General features: G+C 42.5%; 1 protein-coding gene across 2 annotated transcripts in view; it reads right to left on the bottom strand.

Annotated features, from left to right (window-relative positions):
• Window positions 1–17355, bottom strand: part of EFEMP1 (EGF containing fibulin extracellular matrix protein 1) — an 83213-nt gene that overhangs the window by 22632 nt on the left and 43226 nt on the right. The window contains exons 6-7 of one of the 2 annotated variants that reach the window (XM_060754604.2): window positions 5164–5286; window positions 3339–3458 (exon numbers count right to left, since the gene is read on the bottom strand). The exons of the other annotated variant lie outside the window; for it this stretch is intronic. Of the exons in view, the coding sequence (XP_060610587.1) occupies window positions 3339–3458; window positions 5164–5286 (243 nt within the window). The remainder of the gene's footprint in view (window positions 1–3338; window positions 3459–5163; window positions 5287–17355) is intronic. 2 annotated transcript variants of the gene reach the window in all.

Genomic DNA, 17355 nt, shown 5'->3' with positions numbered 1-17355 from the left:
GTGGGAGAAAGGCCTCAGTGTGAGATAAGCCTCAGTGTTAGTAGGCCTGGGTGTGAGAAGGCCTGGTGTGAGAAGCTTCAGTGAGTGAAGCCCCAGGTTGAAGGCCATCATGTGTGAAGCTCCAGTGTGAAGGCTGCTGTGTGTAAAGCTACTGTGTGAAGCTCCTGTGTAACTTCAGTGTGAGAAGAGGCTCTGTGAGAAAGAAGCCCAGTATGGAAGCAAAGAAGGAAGTATATATTTGTGATATGGAAACCTTGTTCTTGTAAATTGTACAACCATATTATTTTGCTATAAAGAAAAGCCTCCTAAGGAAGATATAACATTGGTCTGTGTGTTTTTGTCCTTTTTATCACTTTTGGTTACAGGTGTTGGGTCATGCTGCTGCTAATAAGTTACTCTGCTATATGTTTATGAGGAGGGTCTTTCATTAATAAGCCGACTCGCGCAACAACCATTACATAAGAAGATAATAATATGACTGGGTTGCCATGAGTTTTCCAGGCTGTATGGCCATGTTCCAGAATCATTCTCTCTTGATGTTTTTCCCACATCTATAGCAGACATCCTCAGAGGTCCTCACAACCTCTGAGCATGCCTGTCATAGATGTGGGCGAAACATCAGGAGAGAATGCATCTGGAACATGGCCATTCAGCTTCAAAAACTCTTAGCAACCCAGTGATTCCAGCCATGAAAGACTTTGACAACACTAATATGACTGTCTTGATTTTTTGTGCAGTGTTTTAGCAGAAATCTATTATTTTTAGAATTAAAAATTTCCCAGTTCTTATGTTTAACCATAAAAACATTTGTCATCACTCCAGCTTACATACACTGTATCAATAAAGGCTAAAATTCTACACAGATTTATGCTTCGAACATCCTAACGCACATGCATCTCCTGGTCCGAGCTGTCATTATTACCCTGTTACAATGATGCTTCAAATCATTTATTGGGTTTATCTGCGTATGCTTCAAGTACACCCTGCAGTTTTTGCCAATTTTTCTGCTATACAAGTACAGCATTATGGTTTGGTCTGGTACCGGAGGAGGTTCATGGGGGTGCCATCATGAGTTACTGCACTGGGTGAAACCAACCCTATTGATGCCCCTGCCTTATAGCCTTCACTTTGTAATCGAGTTAACAGAGACATCAATGCCCTATGCATTGAGTTTCAAAGGTTCAGTATTCATATAAGCTCATGATAAGAGAATCACTGCTGTAATGTATACCCACCATGCGTCCCAATTTTACAGACAGTCTTGATTAATCCATCCCATGCTTTCATAATGTCACAGCTTCTCTCTCTTCCCCTCACAATTCCCAATTTGTCTTCAGTCTACTTCATTTGTTGCAAGCTGATTTCAAAGTGCAGAAGTAGTTTATGCTTATTTAACTCTGGGTGCTGCATTCGTTTTAATTTCTACTTTATGCTTTAGATTTAACTTGGAATTTCTGAAGCTGCTTGAGTCTGGGGACTCTTTTTGTGTCAAAGGTGATTAAAAACAAACTTTAAAAACTACACTTAGTTCATATTAAAAAACGTCCAATGACTTGAAGGCACTCATCACGCACACTCAAATGTTATTTATTTATCCTGCCCTTCTCTCACAAATGAGCTTAATGACTGGGCTTCTCCATAGTTTCCTTTTTTTGTTGTTCCTTCTTTAAATTTTGTCACTGATTTTAATTATTTTGGATTTTGACCTTGTTCTTTAGAGTCTGCCTTTTGAATTTGGTGTCATCTGAACGTATATGTGTGCATGTGACTCATGCTATATAATGCAGGATGAGTTATTCACCGTGGTCCACAAAATCAGGGCCAGGCTTAGAACAGGGCTTGGAAGCTTTTAAACTGAGGCTGGATGGCCATCTGTCAGGGGTGATTTGAATGCAATATTCCTGCTTCTTGGCAGGGGGTTGGACTGGATGGCCCATGAGGTCTCTTCCAACTCTTTGATTCTATGATTCTATGATTCTAACAGTGGGTTAAACCACTAAGCTGCAGAAAATCCTGCTGATCAAAAGGTTGGCGGTTCAAGTCTGGGTTGGGGTGAGTACCCGTCAGCCCCAGCTTCTGCTCACTTAGCAGATCAAAAACAGAAATGTGAGTAGATAAATAGGTATTGCTTTATTACAGGTTTGTGGCACAGCTGGCTGAGTGTCAGCTGCATTAAGATCACTCTGACCAAAAGGTCATGAGTTCGAAGCCAGCCCAGGTTGGAGTGTGCTTCCAACCAATTGTGTAGCCTGTTGTCGACCTTTGCAACCCGAAAGACAGTTGCATCTGTCAAGTAGGAAAATTAGGTACCACCTTGTGTGAGGAGGCTAAATGAACTAATTTATGAGGCCATAAAAAAGACTCCAGCAAAGCATTCCAGCAAAGCATGTGGGGAATGCGGAAGTACTTCATCAGTGTCGCAGATGGACAATGAAAGCGACAGCTCCCCTGGCGGCCAGAAAAAGTTAAATAGCCTCTGTGTATGTCTGTATACGTTGTATGTCAAATTGGCGTTGAATGTTTGCCATGTATATGTACATTGTAATCCGCCCTGAGTCCCTTGCGGGGTGAGAAGGGCGGAATATAAATGCTGTAAATAAATAAATAAATAAAAGGTACCCATAACGAAATGCCTGTGATTCAATTAGGAGGACATCTATGGACAACAAAGCTCCTGGGCATGGAAGATGGAGCAACAACACCTCCGCCTCATGGCCGGAGTTGAGCACAGACTCCAAATGCCAGAAATGGAAAAAGATGGGGAAAGCCTTTACCTCAGTTTATGTATTGCTTGTCCTTGTTAATTGTATAACAGCATTGAATGTTTGCCGTATATGTGTTTGATAATCCTCCCTGAGTCCCCTCAGGGAGAGCAGAATATAAATAATAATAATAATAATAATAATAATAATAATAATAATAATTAAAGAAAACACAACAAGATGAGTCCACAGCAGACACTCTGCTGGCTGTTGAATTGGATTGAATTATTATTATTATTATTATTATTATTATTATTATTATTCTGCTGATAGTGGTGGAACAACAAAAAACCACTGACACTAACACACAATATCAAGTATTGTATCTGCATTGCAGTTATACATTGCATTTGCAGTTCCACACTGTACAATGGTAAACAATCACTGACATGTTGTACCATGTTGTTGTTCTGCATTGGGGTTATATAGCGCTGGCATAACATACCACTACACTTAGGGGATGGAAGATTGTAGTCCATGGCTGTTGTAAGTTCCTGCAGGGTATTAATTTAGTTCTTGCTTCCCCCTTCCCCCCATTTACGCAAACAATCTTGGCAGCTATTGAAAAGCCCTTACCTGCGCATGTGTGATTGTCAGGTGCTAATTGATAACCGCTGTTGCACTGGCAGTAGTAGGAACCAGGAGCATTCACACAACGGTGGTGACAAAATGGCGAGAATGTACATTCATCTACATCTGGGTCATCAAAAAAGATATAGGGATAGATATATATTTTAGGAGACATTATATGCATGCCATTAAATTAAAAATGCACTGAAATTAATGTCTTCAATTTACATGAACAATACTAAGGCAGGAAGGGCAGTAATGATTCCAAGATCAACTACAAATAGCCTGGAACAGGTTGAGTCTCTCTCATCTAATGCTTAGGACCAAAAGTGTTTTGGATTTCAGGCCTGAGATGCCTGCATATGTACATAATGCAGCACCTTGGAGATAGGACACAAGTCTGAACATGAAGTTCATTTGTATTTCATATACACCTTCGATGCATAGCCTGAAGGTACTTTTATATGCACTACATTTAATCTTTTTGTGCAGGCAGAAATGTTTGTGTACATTGAACCATCAGAAAGTCAAGGTGCCACTTGCCACTATCTGGATTTTGAAGTATTTTGGAATTCGGTATTTGGATAAGGGATGCTCAACATGTACAAAAGAAATACACTTAGGATCAAACAATGTTGTCTCCAAAAGTGGGCGGGTATTTGCATCGCAACTTAAAAGAGATCAAAATCTTTCCAAGCTAATGTCAAGCCCTCGATATTTCAAGTACAGGCAGTCCCCAAGTTATGAACAAGATAGGTTCTGTAAGTTTGTTCTTAAGTTGATTTTGTATGTAAGTTGGAAGAGGTACATTTTTAAGTATAACCCCAGCCCCCGCCCCCTATATATAAAAGCTTTGGATAGCATAATAAAGATGAAGGTTTTCCCTGACATTAAGTCTAGTCAAGTCCTACTCTGGGGGTTGGTGCTCATCTCAATTTCTAAGCAGAAGAGCTGACATTGTCCATAGTTACCTCCAAGGTCATGTGGCTGGCATGACTGCATGGAGTGCCGTTACCTTCCCACTGGAGCGGTACCTATTGTTCTTACTCACATTTGCATGTTTTCAAACTGCTAGGTTGGCAGAAGCTGGGCCTAACAACGGAAGCTCATCCCACTCCCCGGATTCGAACCGCTGACTTTTCGATTAGCGAGTTCAGCAGCTCAGTGGTTTAACCTGCTCGCACCCGCTGGTGAATAGCATAGGGAAGGGTTGGCACCTCTGTGGAGTTTGTTTTGCTGTCTGTGCCTCTGTTCAGAAGATTCCACCTCATTTTCTGTCTCAGTGATAACTGGATTTTTAAAAAAATGACTTGTTGTGGAAACAAGAATTGGTGAGACAGCTTCAGTTGAGACACCCCTTTTCCATGATAATTCTTCCAGGAGTGAATTTCTCTTCCTAGGAATAGCTTTCTCTCACTTCCTTTGTCTCATCCCCGTTCTTAAGTATAAGTAATGTTTAAGTCAGATGTTTGTAACTTGAGGACTGCCTGTATACTCTTTTCAGTTGTATAATTTATGGTGAGGGGAGAATCTTTATCTAGCTGCTCTTGTTAAGTAAACTGGAGTCAAAATTGTTCTCATCCTGTTGGAAATCTGGCTGGACCCTGATCTAGCAGATACGACATCAAATGAAAAAGAGGTGAGAAAACCTGAGAGTATGCACCCTCCAGTTCTTAGAATGATACTTTTGTTCTGATATGGGCAAGCTAGCTTGGACAATTCAGGAAAGAGAAGAACCAAATTGCTGTATGTAAATAAGTGCATATAAAATTGTATGATCTGATGCCCAAAGCACTGCAATGGGTGTTTTGTTTCCAAATCCAGTACTTACCAATGCACTGATCGCCTCGCTTCTGATAGCCAGCCGAGCACTGACAAGTGAATGATCCTCTTAAGTTGACACATATCTGATCTGACCTACAGGTGTGGGTGCCTGTTGCGCATTCATCCACATCTTTGAAATGTAAAGAAACAAAGAAACGGTGGTATGGTCAGGGACTTCGGAAAGCACAGCCTCATCTTTTCCATTTCACTTCAAACTTAACTTTTGAAGCAACAGAATATGGAGGAACTCATTTTCAGGACCAGAACAATATGTGGACAGAGTAGTATGAAACCCATGGTGGCAATCCAAGGCTGAAGGAACATGTACTCCTTCCGTTGCTATTTAGGCACATCACTCCTCTGAACTCACGATATTGGAAAAATTTTGACCACATCTTCAGGCCCCATACATTCTCCAGTTATATTGTTACAACTAGATCAGTAGTTCCCAACCTTTTTTTGACCAGGGACCACTTTGACCACGTTCTTTTTTGACCAGGGACCACTTTCCAACATTAGTATCAAAAGAATTACAAATCAGTTTTTGGTCAACTTTAGATTTGGTTTGGTTATTTGGGGTGCTGATTTAGAAAACTGCATTGGATAGACCACATCAGTTCTGGTTCCTGATACAGAACATAAGCCATGAGTAGCCACCATCTGCTCACACACAGAAAACCATATTTAATAGGGTTTTGTGAGACCAGTCGCTTTCATTGCACCAGTGTAGTAATGGTGAGCAGTGGACCACATTTTAGTTCTTGCGGACCACTGGTTGTCCCTGGACTACAACCACTGAACTTGATGAACACTGATCTCTTCTTTTTTCCATAGGCTATCTCCACTGGAAACCACCAAAGAAGATTCATCTGCTATTGCTATAATAAGAGAGATGGAAGGAGGAACCCTATGTTTAGTGTCACCTGGTGCAAAATCTCATGGTGTCACCTCCATGGACCCCTTCCTGTACCAGATCAGACCACAGTCTTGTCATTAAAATACAAGGAAATGCAATTAAGAATAGTGACTATAAATAAACCAGCAACAATGAATGTTTGTAACACACGCAGATGAAACTACATAATTGTCATTGCAATTGGACAATAATGACAGCTCTGACGGCCCCATGTAAGCCGCACCGAGTCCCCATCGGGGAGATGGTGGTGGGGTAGAAATAAAGATTATTATTATTATTATTATTATTATTATTATTATTATTATTAGAACACGGGCATTAGATGGTATACCACAGGGGTCCTCAAACTAAGGCCCGTGGGCCGGATACGGCCCTCTAAGGTCATTTACCCGGCCCTTGCTCAGGGTCAACCTAAGTCTGAAATGACTTGAAAGCACACAACAACAACAATCCCACCAGCCAAAAGCAGGCCCACACTTTCCATTGAAATGCTAATAAGTTTATATTTGTTAAAATTGTTCATTTTAATTATTGTATTGTTTTTAAGTGTTTTTTTTTTGCCATACAAACAATATATGTGCAGTTTTCCTAGGAATTCATTCATGGTTTTTTCCCCAAATTATAGTCTGGCCCTCCAACTGTTTGAGGGACTGTGACCTGGCCCTCTGCTTTAAAAGTTTGGTATAGAACATTAGCCTTTAAGGTATATTTCTATAACACATGTTAGCTAAGCTTATGAAAATTTTCTGTGGTTAGATCTACCTAGATGCTTTTAACTAGAAATTAATAAATTTCTGCTGAAACACTACACAATTTTTAAAGGCCATCATTTGGGTGTCACCCCCTCTGATAATGTCAGCCACTGCAGTTCACACCCTTCCCACACTTTCCTACTGATGGCACTAGAAAGAGGGAGGCACGTGAGATGGAGAGAGTCCATGTCAAAACAGAAATGGTACCAACATTGCATGTGCTGGTAAATGTAGGTCTGGTCTGAGATTGGGGACAACCAGGACCCCACTTGATTATGACCATGAGGAACAGTCCTGCCCACTCCAGTGTGGCTCTGTCCATTATCAGGCAATGCAATCAATGTGGCTACTTCAAGATTGTCTATGTGCTCATCTCTTCATCCAAATGTTACTGATAGACTGTTGGATCTAGCCACCAAGAAATGGCAAGCATGTTCCTCTCAACCATGAATGAATCAGGTCTTGATCTACCCCCATTCTTATATCCACGGAAGACACATTTGAACCAATGAATTCATCACAGATGGCTAAAGATTAGAATATAGGCAGGTAATATGAGGAGTTGCTATATAGGCCGGTTACTTCTCTGGATTTTATAGAATCATAGAGTTGGAAGGAACCCCGTGGGCCATCCAGTCCAACCTCCTGCCAAGAAGCAGAAAAAACACATTCAAAGCACCCCTGACAGATGGCCATCCAGCCTCTGTTTAAAAGCCTAAAAAAAAGCCTCTCTGCCCCACCACACTCTGGGGCAGAGATTTCCACTGATGAATGGCTCTCACAGTTAGGAAGTTCTTCCTCATGTTCAGATGGAATCTCCTTTCTTGTAGTTTGAAGCCATTGTTCCACATCCTAGTCTCCAGGGCAGCAGAAAACAAGCTTGCTCCCTCCTTCCTATGACTTCCTCTCAAATATTTATACATGGCTATCATGCCTTCTTATACATGCCTTCCCTTCTGAAGGCTAAACATGCCCAACTCTTTAAGCTGCTCAAAATAGGGTCCAGACCCTTGATAATTTTAGTCACCCTCCTCTGGACATATTCCAGCTTGTCAACATCTCCTTTCAACTGTGGTGCCCAGAATTGGACAAAGTATTCCAGATGTGGTCTGACCAGAGGATTTATAATAGGTAATAATACAGTATGACCCACATACCTGGAGGATCAATGTGCATGGCCAACAACAAATGTTCTCCCTAGGAATTGTGTAGGTTCCCCAGCATTTCTATGATATCCTTCTGCTGGAAACTGCCACCTAGTCGCCCTGGCGGACCTAGCAAATGACTCTAGGAATTTCCAGCATTGATTTCAATAGTTTGCTAATATATGTGGTTTCTTAGTTTCATTGTAAATTTGGGAACATATCACCTGTGGATATGGGGATCGTATCCTACTTGCATAATAGTAAACACTATATACAAAGTAATCATATAGAAATATAATAATAATAATAATAATAATAATAATAATAATACTTTATGTCTATCCTGCCCTAGCTCCCCAATGAGGACTCATATGACTGGTTAGAGAAGATAAAACAAAAATAAGAGTCATAACAACAGTATCAGGACCACATCTGGCAAGGTGGTAAGGATGAAAGCAGGTAAACTCAACGTTACAATTGTCTAAGGGCCCTTCCACGCAGCTATATAACCTAGAATATCAAGTCACATAATCCACAATATCTGCTTTGAACTCGATTATCTGAGTCCACATAATCCAGTTCAATGTGGATTTTATACAGCTGTGTGGAAGGGGCCTAAATGATTCAGGGAGCAGTTCAGAAAGTAACTTTCCAAGAAGTGATCCTTCTCCCTATGGGCACTTTGTGCAGAAGGTCAAATTGACATTTAGGGTGGAAGAAAATGTGGTCTCTATACTCCCAAGGCCTGATAATCTGATGAGAAACAGAAAAAAACTTCAACTAATAGGAATGTTGAGTGAATGAAATATTTTAGGGCTTCACCATTCCTTCTGGATAAATGGTCCTGTAGTAAAACGTGCTGTTTTCCTTCTTTCTCCCTCATGAAAAGATTTAATAGATTGCATCACTGTGCCGACTTTGTGTGTGGTTTCTCAACCTTATGCCTACTTTAATCCGATCCAGTGCTGTGACACAACTTTCTTCTGGCGCTCGGTATCAACTGGAAGCCTCGGAGCTGAATAAACAAATTCCTTAAAAGTAGTTTACAAATCCCAGTTGCACGTTCCGTACTTGTTCAGGAACTGGGGACCAGTGGCAGATTCCGGGTGGGGCCATGGAAAAGAAACGAGGGATTCTTTCTCATGCAAAATGAAAACAAAGCTGACCACAAGACTCAAGTCACAAATTGAACCAAACCACTGTTTTGACGTCACTGCCTTACCACACACACACACACACACACTTCAAATGCCCCCAGATTTTACAATACAATTCCTTTCTATCCAGCAGCTCAAAAAATATTTTCCTCCACCCTGCCACTTTCTCTCAATGGATAGCTATTATCAGTTCTCAAAAGCCAGCTTGCTGCCAGAAAAGTCCTCCGAAAAGGACAGGTGGAATGCGGAACTTTTTAATAACTAGCAAGATACCTGTCATTATGATAGGGGTGTGTGTTTGTTTGTGTGTACACAAGACTTTAAACAAAGTCTGCATACCACAAAGATTTCTATAGTTTTGTATAAGTCCTGGGTGAGTGAGTAATAGATACCACTTTAGCTGCCATGGCTCAATAGCATGGAATCACAGGAGTTGCATCTTTACAAGGTCTTTAACCTTCTCTGCCAAAGAGTACACATGTACTCTTTGGCAGAGGGTGCTCACCAATGCTTCCTCTTCATCCTGGAAAGAAGTGACGAGTGGAGTGCCGCAGGGTTCTGTCCTGGTCCTGTTCAACATCTTTATTAATGACTTAGATGAAGGGCTAGAAGGCATGATCATCAAGTTTGCAGACGACACCAAATTATGAAGGATAGCCAATACTCCAGAGGACAGGAGCAGAATTCAAAATGATCTTGACAGATTAGAGAGATGGGCCAAAACTAACAAAATGAAGTTCAACAGGGACAAATACAAGATACTCCACTTAGGCAGAAAAAACGAAATGCAAAGATACAGAATGGGGGACGATGCCTGGCTCGAGAGCAGTATGTGTGAAAAAGATCTTGGAGTCCTCATGGACAGCAAGTTAAACATGAACCAACAATGTGATGTGGCGGCAAAAAAAGTCAATGGGATTTTGGCCTGCATCAATAGGAGCATAGTGTCTAGATCTAGGGAAGTCATGCTACCCCTCTATTCTGCCTTGGTTAGACCACACCTGGAATATTGTGTACAATTCTGGGCACCACAATTGAAGAGAGATATTGACAAGCTGGAATGTGTCCAGAGGAGGGCGACTAAAATGATCAAGGGTCTGGAGAACAAGCCCTATGAGGAGCGGCTTAAGGAGCTGGGAATGTTTAGCCTGAAGAAGAGAAGGCTGAGAGGAGATATGATAGCCATGTATAAATATGTGAGAGGAAGTCATAGGGAGGAGGGAGCAAGTTTGTTTTCTGCTGCCCTGGAGACTAGGACGCGGAACAATGGCTTCAAACTACAAGAGAGGAGAATCCATCTGAACATGAGGAAGAACTTCCTGACTGTGAGAGCTGTTCAGCAGTGGAACTCTCTGCCCCGGAGTGTGGTGGAGGCTCCTTTTAAACAGAGCTTTTAAACAGAGGCTGGATGACCATCTGTCAGGGGTGATTTGAATGCAATATTCCTGCTTCTTGGCAGGGGGTTGAACTGGATGGTCCATGAGGTCTTTTCCAACTCTTTGATTCTATGATTCTATGTCTCACCAAATTACAAATCCGAGGAGTACATAAGCATTGAGCTGTGGCAGTTAAAGTGGTATCAAACTACATTAATTGTACAGTGTCAATGCACCCTGAGATGGTTTGCATTTTGCAGAGATGTCCATGGTCTCTCTGAGGGTGCATCTATACTGTACTTTACTTCCTGACTTACTTTACTTAGGCAATCCCTCATTGTCTGAGTAGGATTGTCTTCCAAGATCGGTGTACTGGTGGAGGGTATGTAGGTGACTGTGGAGCCCTATTCCTGACTGCATGTTCTCCTGCAGTGAGGGCACTGGTTTCCAGGTGGAAGGCAGTCCCAGTCGGGGTTAGCAAGTTTTTCTCTTTCACCCTCCATTCGTGCCTCTTCAAATTCTACAGCACTGCTGGTCACAGCTGACCTCCAGCTAGAGCGCTCAAGGGCCAGGGCTCCTCAGTTCTCGGTGTCTATGCCAGAGTTTTTAAGGTTGGCTTTGAGCCCATCTATACTGCAGAATTAAGACAGTCTGGTGCCACTTTAGCTGCCATGGCTCAGGGCTATGGAATCATGGGGTTGTAGTTTTTCAAGGTATTAGCCTCTTCTACCAAAAGTCCTGGTGCCTCACCAAAGTAGAACTACCATGATTCTATAGAATTAGTTGGAAGAGTATAGAAGAAAGTTGAGCATATTAGGAGGAACCATGAGATATCACACTTAAGGAGCTAGGCCAGCAGTTAAAGTTACAAAAGGTTTATCCAAAAGATCTACATAACTGATAGGAAAGATACTGAGGGTCCTACTAGCACGTCTAAGATCATTCTGAGAGAACAAAGAAATGGAAAATCCCAGGAAGAGGGCTGGAAATTTGAGTAGGGGATGTTGCCCTGAGGATGTCAGTCAACATCAAAGAGAACATCAAAGGTGGGGACAGGACAGACAGAAAGGGTGAGTCGTGGGATGGGCTTCCCTACCCAACTCTTCAAACCCTGTCAACTGATCTATCCATGCCCCAACATGAGGGCAACTTTCTTATGTAGAGCATTGTTGAATTCCAATAGCATTAATCCGTGGCATTTTCTCACTGTATTGTCGAAGGCTTTCATGGCCGGAATCACTGTTCTTGTGGGTTTTTTCGGGCTATATGGCCATGTTCTAGAGGCATTTCTCCTGACGTTTCGCCTGCATCTATGGCAAGCTTCCTCAGAGGTGAGGACCTCACTTCTGAGGAAGCTTGCCATAGATGCAGGCGAAACGTCAGCAGAAATGCCTCTAGAACATGGCCATATAGCCCGAAAAAACCCACAAGAACTGAATTCTTCTCACTGCTGAGGTTTATGTGGTAGTCCAAAAATAGTGTGAAAAAGCTTGTTTGGGGGGAGAGAGAAATACGGCAGCCTCTTCTAACCCCCTTCCTCCCTTGAGTTACTGCAGAATACAAATAGACTTGCCTTTCATTGTGTTCGTTCCCACAAGCTTTACTAATAGCTACACCCCAGTGATTCCCTTTCCCTTGCCAAAAATGTACCCAAGGCTTCCTTGTGAAGTGATTTATACTGTTTTGTCCCCTTTCATTGCTGACTTTGGCAGGACGTTTGCTCTTCATTCTGTGCTGAAATTGTGGGTGAGCTGCCCTCGGAGCTCTCCAAAGACCCTTCTGGGAAGCCGGTTGTTCTTTCAAGTTTTCATCCGCTTCAGCATTGCACCCTTCAGGAGTCATTGGCCGGGATCCTCCGATCCTCATTGAATCCTCCTCCCTGGCCACACATTGGACTTTTTCACAAAGTGCGATTACAAGGAGTTCATTGGAACTGGCTTCCAAGCAAGCGTGCTTCGGATCCCGCTATTTTTCTCTGGGTCCCCCTCTGCTCTCCGCTTAACAGGCCTGGCTCCGTTCCCTCTGGCTGTGACTCACTCTTCCCCAAAACCCTGACTCACGCTGCTTGCTCCCTTATGTAACATTTTAATCTCCGGCGTTTGCTTCCTACAACCAGATAATCACAACAGAGCTTGGTATTTTTCAGTGTGGTTCCCACCAGCCCTTCACACTTCAGTGCAATTATTCCTTCAGCATGGCTCTTTTATGTAACAGTCCACAGGGGTGCACCACGGTGCCCTTTTCAACCTGTGTCAATATGGAGCCCATGGTTACAGAGCAATGCATTCAGCCAATCCAAGCATGTGCCGCATCCCATTACTCTTGGTCACTGGGTGCGGGACTGGAAAAATTCAAGCTCTTGTTGCCCCGGCACACAGTAGTCCTGACAAAGGAGCCGAGACAATTTTTGACCAGAACTCTTTACCACAGTTGCTGCCTAAGGCAAGCTGACCAGAAGTCCTAGATCACAGAATCACACAGTTGGGAGAATCCACAAGGGCCATTCAGGCCAACCCTCCTCTGCCAGGAAGGGACACACTATCAGAACACTCTGGAGAGATGGCCATCCAACCTTTGTTTAAAAACTTCAAGAGGAGGCTCCACCACACTCCCAGGCACTATATTCCACCACCAAACAGCTCTGATATTTAGATGTTCCTATGTGTAAGTGGAATCTTTTTTCCTTGCACTTTGAATCCATTACTCCAGTTCCTATTACTTATAACAGCAGAAAATAGGTTTGCTTCCTCCCCAATATGACATCTTTTCAAATTGGTAAACATTGCTACTATGTCTCCTCCAACCACTCTTCCGCAGGCTAAACATACACTGAACCTGAAGCCATTCTTCATAGAGCTTCACTTCCAACCTTTCACAGTTTTGGTTGTCCACTCATAGAATCATTGAGTTGGAAGAGACCTCATGGGCCATCCAGTCCAACCCCCTGCCAAGAAACAGGAAAATCACATTCAAAGCATCCCCAACAGATGGCCATCCAGCTTCTGTTTAAAAGTCTTCAAAGAAGGAGCCTCCACCACACTCCGGGGCAGAGAGTTCCAGTGCTGAATGGCTCTCACAGTCAGAAAGTTCTTCCTGAAGTTCAGATGGAATCTCCTTTCCTGTAGTTTGAAGCCATTGTTCCCTGTCCTTGTCTACAGGGTAGCAGGAAACAAGCTCCCTGCTACCAACTAAATGATTCTATGATTCTGCACACCTAGCAGTTTGAAAACAGCAATGTGAGTAGATAAATAGGCAAGATTGGCAGGGAGGTAAGAAAAGGCGCCCATGTGGACATGCCGGCAATTCGATCAGGAGAGTGTCTAGGGACAACAAAGCTCCTCCGCATGGAAGTTGGAGCAACGTACTTTCACACTCTGAACTCAGTTTGCTGTATTTGAACTAAGATGAGAACAAAAGGAGAAAGTGGGAGAAGATGAGAAAACATTTTAATCGTAGCTTAAAAAGTGGGATGACAGAGGATTAATTGGGACTTCCCTAAGAAATCAGGACAGTTAAAGGCAGGTCTACAAAAAAAGAGAGGAAAAAGACAGCCATAATACTTAGACAAGTCAGAAGACTCCCAGCTGTTTTCACAGTAAATAACATAAATTACTATAATACTTTTGTCATTGTGTGCTGTGGGGAAGAATGCTTCTGATTAATATAAATGGATGATGTGACAGCTTCCACTCCAATCCACCCCAATAAATGTCCTCTCTAAACTGAGAAATCCTTTGCTTAGAAGGCCAACTTTTGAAAAACCCTGGAAAAGTGTGTTTGTTCCTCTACTGTTTGAGCAAAGATTTTTCCAAGAGCCAAAGGAAATCCATGAATCATGCCTTATCTATCTACTCCTTGTAACTACTTGACTTTAGGTGATGCCATGACATGTCTTTTACATATATTTCCCCTGGTATTTCTTATGGCTAAAGCCAAGCTCAACTGCGGTACACTTCCCCAATCCTTCCGTTGAGCCCTTTTCACACTTTGGAGCAACATCAGTAACTTTGCAAATCCCCGTTTCCCTCCTCTGCATAAGCAAGCTATCTGCAATCTCGGTCAAAAAGGCTATTTGTCTTGCTCTCTTTTCCATTTCCCTTGCTACTTCCTTCCATGTTTGGAATGTTATACATCTGGGCCTCGTGCCCGGACATTTTTTTAACTCCTTGGTTTTGCGAGATGGAAGATTTTTGCAAGAAAAGGCTATATAGCCGCACCCAAGACAGAGTATATTGAAGATATATTGTTGAAAGCTTTCATGGCCGGAATCACTTGGTTGTTGTAGGTTTTTTCGGGCTATATGGCCATGTTCTAGAGGCATTCTGTCCTGACGTTTCGCCTACATCTATGGCAAGCACCCTCAGAGGTAGTGAGGTCTGTTGGAACTAGGAAAATGGGTTTATATATCTGTGGAAATGGGTTTATATATCTGTCCCACCCTGGTCATTCCACAGATATATAAACCCATTTTCCTAGTTCCAACAGACCTCACTACTTCTGAGGATGCTTGCCATAGATGCAGGCGAAACGTCAGGAGAGAATGCCTCTAGAACATGGCCATATAGCCCGAAGAAACCTACAACAACCCACTGTATTGAAGATGGCAAAAGTTACTAATGAAAAAAATATACAAGCTAGACAAGTCTTTAGCAGTTTGCTTTTGCCTGAACCTACTGGAAGGACTGGAGTTCGTCACCTGCTCTTCTCTTCCACTCAGTTTTAATTAACTCACTTTACAGTTGAGGACTCTACCGGGACTTTCTTTGCTAAATCAGGACACTTGGAGTGCATGGCTTCCTTCTTTATCCTCTTTGGAAGTGATGAGGTTGGATCACCATTCTTCTGAGTGCTTCAGTTATTTATTGCTGCATGGCAGAAAGCTAGAATAGATAGGTTCTGTGTTGTCTTCCAGTTCTGACTTTGCCTACTGAGATTAGATTACCCTTAATCCGATGCCTTCCAAATGGGTTTGGATGCAAGTTCAATAATCCCCAGCCTCTGTGGCCATATAGATATTAAAGTCCAGCCTACCTAGAGAGACCTGGATTATGGAAAATTACTCTAAACCACAACTTGGAGAAATTTTTTTTGTCATGTCAGGAGCGACTTGAGAAACTGCAAGTCACTTCTGGTGTGAGAGAATTGGCCGTCTGCAAGGACGTTACCCAGGGGACGCTTGGATGATTTGATGTTTTTATCATCCTTGTGGGAGGCTTCTCTCATGTCCCCGCATGAGGAGCTGGAGGTGATAGAGGGAGCTCATCCACCTCTCCCCGGATTCAAACCTGCGACCTGTCAGTCTTCAGTCCTGCCGGCACAGGGCTTTAACCCACTGCGCCACCGGGGGCACCTAACTTGGAGAATTAACTTTTATGGATAACACTCCTTAACAGTTTCTACAACAGTTTCTTTCTCTTCTGTAAACTCATCACTGGCTGGCAGCATACAGTTTAGAGTCCAGCACTTGTCCACAGGCCATCATTCTAAGTAACATTGCTTTAAACTTCCATAGGATACTTAGGCATGTATTGAAACCTCAACCATTTAACCCAGGGGTCCCCAAACTAAGGCCTAGGGGCCGGATATGGCCCTCCAAAGTCATTTACCTGGCCCAAAGTCATTTACCCGGCTCAGGCACAACCTAAATCTGAAACAACTTGAAAGAACACAACAATAACAACAATCCTATCTCATCAGCCAAAAGCAGGCCCACACTTCCCACTGAAATACTAATAAGTTTATATTTGTTAAAATGGTTCTTCATTTTAATTATTGTGTTGTTTTAAAGTGTTTTTTTGTACGACAAATAAGATATGGGTAGTGTGCATAGGAATTCATTCATGTTTTTTTCAAATTATAATCCGGCCCTCCAACAGTTTGAGGGACTGTGACCTGGCCCTCTGTTTAAAAAGTTTGAGGACCCCTGATTTAACCAGTGGGATTTTAAGGCTGTTTTACCTTATTTCAAAAGACAAAAGTATTACATACCACAAAATACAATTTTGTTTCTTGCAAGTGATGAATTCTGGCATCCTCATTGCAACTGAGTGGGTAAATTTCATGATGCAGTTGTCCCTCCGTATCCATGGATTCCGCACCCACAGATTCAACTAACCATGGCTTAAAAATATTCTCCACTCCCCAAAATAATCCAAAAAAAGCTTAATTTTGCCATTTTCCTATGCTATTTTACATAATGGAGAGTCCTGGAAGTAAACCCCAGTGGATACTATGGACCCATTGTATTTAATTTTGGAAAATTATTGACTGTGGGATTCATGAATTAGTAGAGTGTTGAGTAAAGTAGAAATATGGACATATTCTGTAAAGCACTGGGCTATATCCTTTTTTTGACCAGGGATCATATTGACCAGGGACCACTTTGACCAGGGGCCACTTTGACCAGGGGCCACTTTGATCGGTGACCACTTTGACCAGGAATCACTTTGACCGGGGACCACTCTCCAACATTAGTACCAAAAGGGTTATGAATCAGTTTTTGGTCAACTTTAGATTCGGTTTGGTTATTTGAGGAGCTGATTCGGAAAATTGCATTGGATAGACCACATCAGCTCTAGTTTCTGATACAGAACATATGCCATCCAGTAGTTACCATCTGCTCACCCATAGAAAACCATACTTAATAATCTGAAGCTGATGTGGTCTATCCAATGCAATTTTCTGAGTCAGCACCCCAATTAACCCTGAGAACAGGCCTAAAAACGAGGTGCCCCTACTTCCAGGCACCACACAATGGCTCCACTTAGGGAGAGGGAGGAGGAGGAGGAGAAGCAGTGGTCAGGAGGCTTGTTGTTGTGTCTTTTGTGGATAGGCAGCCTCTCCCCTCCTGACA

The sequence above is a fragment of the Anolis sagrei genome, chromosome 1 (genome assembly GCF_037176765.1).
Source record: "Anolis sagrei isolate rAnoSag1 chromosome 1, rAnoSag1.mat, whole genome shotgun sequence".
Taxonomy (NCBI): domain Eukaryota; kingdom Metazoa; phylum Chordata; class Lepidosauria; order Squamata; family Dactyloidae; genus Anolis; species Anolis sagrei.
This window is presented reverse-complemented; position numbering and strand designations above follow the sequence as displayed.